Genomic DNA, 6,283 nt, shown 5'->3' on the forward strand with positions numbered 1-6,283 from the left:
TTTAAATTTGAACACCTTTAGGGAAATTTCTAACTTCGCTACTGAAAATAACATTTCTATGTTACAAGTTACAACCATTCACTATAAAAGTCAAGTTTTTTTCGAAACCAATTCTTATGTTATGTTATAATATATGTCCTCTACAACGGCACTTCACTACAACAGTCAAAAAACAAACGAGGTTGTTATAGAGAGGTTTGACTGTAGTTCCATTCCATTTATCTTTTTTTGTTGGGAGATTCTTTCTCACACATTTTTAAAGCTAAATTAACTGTTGAAGAATAAGAGAATATGAGATAGTGTAAAGCTGTAAAGAACTATTTTGAAGTGAAGAACATGGACTTAATATTATTGTTATTATCATTATTCTCCTGAATTGTGTTTGGTGTGGGAGGGAGATAATAAAATAAAAGACAGTTTTCTCTCTTCCTTTTTTGACATTTATGTTTTAAAGTTGTTTCCCACTACATAGACAGGAACAATAACTGGAAGGAGGATTAATAAAAGATTAAAAAGAAAGAGGAGAAAGTAGGATAAAAACAAGATCCTCAGAAATCTAAAGCCTTTTTCCCTTTTTATGCTCCCTATTCACCCCTCAAACAACAATCTTCTTTTCTCTCTTCAATTGCCAATTCTTATTGCCTCTTCCTTCCTTTCAAACCACCTGCCAAAAACAAAAAGCCAAACTAATTAATTTTTGAATAACATCTAAAGAAAAATATGGCATAATAATTAGTTGGGATTAAGCTTGGTCATGTTAGTACATTTAATTTAGTTCCAATTCTTACCAAGTCTTTTAATCATGTCAGAAACTTATATTTCAGTAGATAATATGGAGAACTTCTAGCGCAAATGAAACTAACATTTATAATACTCGATTGATCGGCTTAAACGAAACAACATAAATAATAAGAATTCATATAGCCGACTTCAACTTGTTTGAGATTACGTCTAAGATGTAAGTTGTTGTTATTCTATCAAGAACAAACCAGTCCTTTTGCTCCATAATTTTAGCAGCAGTTAAAAAGAAATGTAATACAGCTTCTGTTTACTCACTAGATTTTTCTGATGAAGTTCTTCCACTCACAGATGTTTTCAAGAAACCAAAGTGCTTCCCTAAAACAGATTTACCCTGAAATGAATAACACAATTCTCATTTTCAATTCTATACTTAAATAAAAAAGACATCAGAAGAAATAATCCAAGAATAAAAGGCAGCTTGGTGCACTAAATTCCCTCTATGCGCAGGGTTCAGGGAAGGGCCGGACCACAAGGATCTATTGTACGCAGTCTTACCCTGCATTTCTACAAGAGACTGTTTTCATGACTCGAACCCGTAAACTCCTGATCACATGGTAGCAACTTTACCGGTTGCGCCAAGACTCACCTTCAAATAATCCAAGAATGACAATAAAAAGTACCTTAGAATGTGTTTCAGAGAAGTCAGCTACCATCTCCATAGAAGTTCTATCATTATATTCTCTGTTATCCTGTAACACAAAAAGGGTATATATCAAAGTGAAATAAAGTAACATCTATTATATATTAAGATTAAGAAATTAAATTGGGGTTGGACTGAACATACCTTAGGGAAACTAGAGAATGGAGAACTAGCAGTATCATCAAGATAAAGATTCTGTTTTTTGACCTTTTGCTCTTTTATTTTCCTTTTCTCCTTTGTTTCCTTTGTATTTTCAGAAGCTGAAGGATAGAAGATGTATCCATTTTGATCAAAGCAATAATCTTCATGAAAATGTGGTGGACCAGAAGAAGCATCAGAAACCATTGACATATCTTCATCTTCTTGATATTCATCTACATATTCTGTTTTACTCTTACTATATATACCATAATCAATATTTCTTCTGTTATATTGATCTTCAGAATTTGAGAGTTGATCTAAGTACATTGTCCATCCAGATTCACATCCACTACTACATTCAGAAGCTGAGATATTCATACTTAAAAAAGTGAAAATGCAGCCTTAATTGTGGGCTAAGTCACTTGGTGTTTCTTGAAAGTAGAGGAAAAATATATGAAGGGTTTGGTTTTTAATAGAGGAAGAAGTAGTAAAGATTAATATGGGTTGGATTCTGTTTATTGGTTCTGTATATATAAGTGGGAAAGAGAAGAAGAGTAAGGTATATAAAACCAAACTTAACACACTCAATAGTAGACTAGCTTTGTCCTTTGCTTTATCCTTTGGCCTTATTTTTTTTCTCAATTTTGTGAAGGATCAAAACTTGCCAGTTGGCTTAGTCATGGGGTAGGGGAGGGGGGAGAGAGAGAGAAATGAGTTTTTTGGCCACTTGCAATTGATATTTGGTACAACATGGTGATTGCAAGAAAATCATATGTTCAACAATATTTGTGCAACAGCCAGCCAGCAAATGCCAACCATTCCCCTTGCATTTTGTGCTTATTATTACTACCAATTACCACACTATAATTTTTATCTGTTTTGAGCCGAGGGTCTACCGGAAATAAATTCTCTACTTTTCCAGGGTAGGGTAAGACCTGTGTACACACTATCCTTCCCAGACCCCACTGTGAGATTTTACTGGGTTGCTGCTCATGTTGTTGTACAACACTCCAATTTTTATCTGTTTTGAGCTGAGACTCCATCGGAACAATCTCTATACTTTTTCAGGGTAGGAGTAAGACATGTGTACGCATCATCCTTCTCAGACCCCACTTTTGAGATTTCATGGGTTGTTGTTGTTGTACCACACTTCAATTTTTACACTCTTCACTTTCTTTTTACCACATCCATGTCAAAAGTGGACATTCATTGGATTATGGATATATAGAGTTCATTCTTGTAAGGAATAGGTTTTATTTAATATTGTAATCTTAGAGGATGAGATGAAACAGTCTTAGTAAATCATTATCACATGCAAGAAAATTCCAAATAGTGGATAATATGGGATTCTGTTCATATTTATGTAATGACAAATTTAGTGAGAATAGATTTGTCAAAAGGCATTTTGTCACTGGAATTGAAGTTCAGACTTGTCTGCAAATCTATTTGACTCTGCAAAATACTTAACAAGATAACAAGATTGAGCAACATAAAACAGGCAGTGAGTCAGTAATAGCTTCATAAAGTGTAGGCAGTGGTGCTATATATGACATTATTAATGAGAGGCTTTCTTGGATCACTTATTGCTGACATAAGAGACACATTTTAAAACAAAGTTTCCTTGACTAAATTTGTCTTTCTAAATTGGTCATAATTGGAGGCTTGGTCTTTGCAGCGTTTCCAGTTTTTCTTAGTCCGTGGTTACTTACGTAGAATTTATACAAGCGGTCTCAATTCTGTACCGCTGATACTGCGGTTACCTAACCCGATGGTCTACCGAAAATAGCCTTTTTCCTGCACTAAATAGGAGTAAGTTCTGTGTACACATTACATTTCCAAGACTCTACTTGTAAAAATATATTGGGTATATCTTTATTGTTAGTCTCGACCTATTGTCTCATCTCGGCCTGTACACGCATGCCTTTACAATTTATGTTGGTTTAAAGCTTTACAGCCTAAGAAGTATTGAAAAGAGGTGATCAGCCAGGACATAGTACGACTGCAGATTTTCGAAGACATGGCCTTTGATAGGAAGGTGTGGAGGTCGAGCATTAGGGTTGTAGGCTAAGAGGTAGTCGAACTTTTTTTTACTTCGAATTGGGGGTGAGGCTAGTTTAATAGGGTTGATCTTAGACGGCTAATGGTTAATGTTGTGTTTACACTATCCTTCTGTTTTTTATAGCAACGGGCCTTAATTACTGGTTATTGTTATTGCATGTCATCTATTTTTTGGTTTTTATGATGTTATTATTTCTATCGTTATCTGTTGACAAAACTGATATATTGTCTCTTCTCTTTTCTTTTTTCCGTCTTCTTGAGCTGAGGGTCTATCAGAAACCACCTCTTTGCCCCATCAGAGTAGGGGTAAGGTCTGCATACACACTATCCTCCCCAAACCTCACCTGTAGGATTTTACTTGGTTGTTATGGTTGTTGTAAAGCTTTACCGCCTATCTCAAATTGGCATTAACCTTAGTATTTGGCCTGTTAAATATTTACATATTATTTTTTAAAATATATACATTTACACACATGCAAAACGATGTCGGATGACACCTTCAAAAAAGTCTCCACAACTAAATAGTCAGCCTGACTTGTTGAAAATTAATCTTCCATTCAACAAACTATAAATGCCAATTCTTGAAAAGTTAGTGCCAATGGTACATCATTAGGTAATAATAGTACATATGATTACTGCACTATATAGCATAAGCTGTTATAAATATATTATATTATAAATATTTATTTAGTATTCCGTTGTAAATAAGCTTCCTGAAAAAGCTTATCCATATGGGACTCCACCGTAAATATATTTATCTATTTAGTACTTTATTGGAAATAAGCCTCCTAAAGAAGCTTATCACTTCGGTACTCCGTTATGCATAAATATTACCCCAATAGAAGATTATACATACCTGGTACAATAATAAGCTTATCCTTTCGGTACTCCGTTAGGAATAAACATTATCACCGGCAGAAGATTATCCATACCCGGTATAATAAGCTTATCCTTTCGCTACTCCGTTATGAATAAACATTACCCTCGATAGAAGATTATCTATATCTGGTACAGTAACAACTTACACAGCAGCTTGCAGTAGCAGACAACAACTTCCTTTCTTCTATAAATAGAGGAGATTTCAGTTTATTATGTATATTAGTTTGAAGTTGCATAATATATCAGTTACTCTCTATACTTGTCTTTACTTTACAGTCTTTATTTTATAACACTTTATCATCACGAGACTTTGCCATCTCGAGCAAATACTTTGAAAGTATCAGAGGTACGAATTTTTTTTCTTCTAAAAAATGCCAAATCTTTCTAAACTTGAATTTGTAGCCCTGGATATATCGGGCAAAAGCTACATGTCTTGGGTGCTTGATGCTGAAATTCATCTTGATGTGATGGATCGGCAAACACCATCAAGGACAAAAATCAAGCATCAAACCAAGACCGTGCCAAAGCAATGATATTCTTACGCCATCACCTTGATGAAGGCATGAAAATGGAATATCTCACTGTTAAAGATCTAGTCATACTGTGGAATAATTTGAAAGATAGATATGACAACCTGAAGATGGTCGTTCTTCCACAGGAACATTATGATTGGACTCATCTAAGGCTACAAGATTTTAAATCTATTAGTGAGTATAATCCTGCTATGTTCATAATTATTTCTCAATTGAAATTATGCGGTGATAATATTACTGATCATGATATGTTGGAGAAAACTTTCACCACTTTTCATGCCTCGAATATACTCCTGCAGCAACAATATCGAGAGATGGGATTCAAGAAGTATTCTGAACTTATCTCACATCTTCTTATAGCCGAGCAACATAATGGGCTATTAATGAAAAACAATGAAAGCCGACCTACTGGTTCTTATCCATTCCCTGAAGTGAATGAGACGAACTTCCATCAAGCTAAGCGTGGAAGAGGTCGTGGCCCCAATCGTGTTCATGGCCGTGGTGGGGGAAGAAACTCTAATCATGGTAATAATAATGCCCCAAAGAACCCCTTCTCACCACCAGCGGTGGAAAACGAAGGAACAAAAGCATGAAGCGGTGCAAGCAACAAATGCAGAAAATGCATGCTATAGATGTGGAGGAAAATGGCACTGGTCACGTACATGTCGTATGCCAACGCACCTGGTTGAGCTTTATCAAGCCTCTCTGAAGAAGACAGAGAAAAGGATGAAGCAAATTTTATTTCTGAAGATAATTTAGACTTCATGCATTTAGATGTAGCTGATTACTTTGTAGTCTCGAAAGGAGAAACAAGTCATATGATCGGTGATGAATCTATAGAAATGTAAATATTTTAATTTTTGTTGTTTGTAGTAGATAGTATGGTTATGTAATTGTTGTATATAAATAAAAGTTGTGCTTTGATAATGATGTTTACTATCATATTTATTTTGTTTATGTCATTTTGAAGAATATGGATAATCCTCAAATTATGTTTGGATCAAAGACCAATCATGAAGATATTTTGTGTCATTGATAGTGGAACAACTCATGTCATATTCAAAGATCAGAAATACTTTTCTTATTTGCATATGAAAAAACAATTATTTCAACAATTTTTGGTAAATATGATTGAAGGCTCTAGAAGAGCCACTATATTTCTGTCTAAGGGTACAAAACTTATTATAGACAATGCATTATTCTCCTCCAAGTCCCGAAGAAACTTGTTGAG

The 6,283-nt window shown here is 34.6% G+C and overlaps 2 protein-coding genes across 2 annotated transcripts; one reads left to right on the forward strand and one right to left on the reverse strand.

Annotated features, from left to right (window-relative positions):
- Positions 1-328: 328 nt before the first annotated feature.
- Positions 329-2,171, reverse strand: LOC109211543. The gene is made up of 4 exons (XM_019375084.1): positions 1,586-2,171; positions 1,422-1,490; positions 1,057-1,132; positions 329-664 (listed from the first exon to the last, which is right to left on the reverse strand). The coding sequence occupies exons 1-4, from the start codon at positions 1,958-1,960 to the stop codon at positions 636-638; spliced, it is 549 nt and encodes a 182-aa protein (XP_019230629.1). The 5' UTR covers positions 1,961-2,171; the 3' UTR covers positions 329-635.
- A 2,877-nt stretch (positions 2,172-5,048) lies between these two features.
- Positions 5,049-5,645, forward strand: LOC109211538. Its single transcript, XM_019375080.1, has one exon. It carries the CDS (start codon positions 5,049-5,051, stop codon positions 5,643-5,645), a length of 597 nt encoding a protein of 198 aa, XP_019230625.1.
- The last annotated feature ends 638 nt before the right edge of the window (positions 5,646-6,283 follow it).

The sequence above is a fragment of the Nicotiana attenuata genome, unplaced genomic scaffold (assembly GCF_001879085.1).
Source record: "Nicotiana attenuata strain UT unplaced genomic scaffold, NIATTr2, whole genome shotgun sequence".
Lineage (NCBI taxonomy): Eukaryota > Viridiplantae > Streptophyta > Magnoliopsida > Solanales > Solanaceae > Nicotiana > Nicotiana attenuata.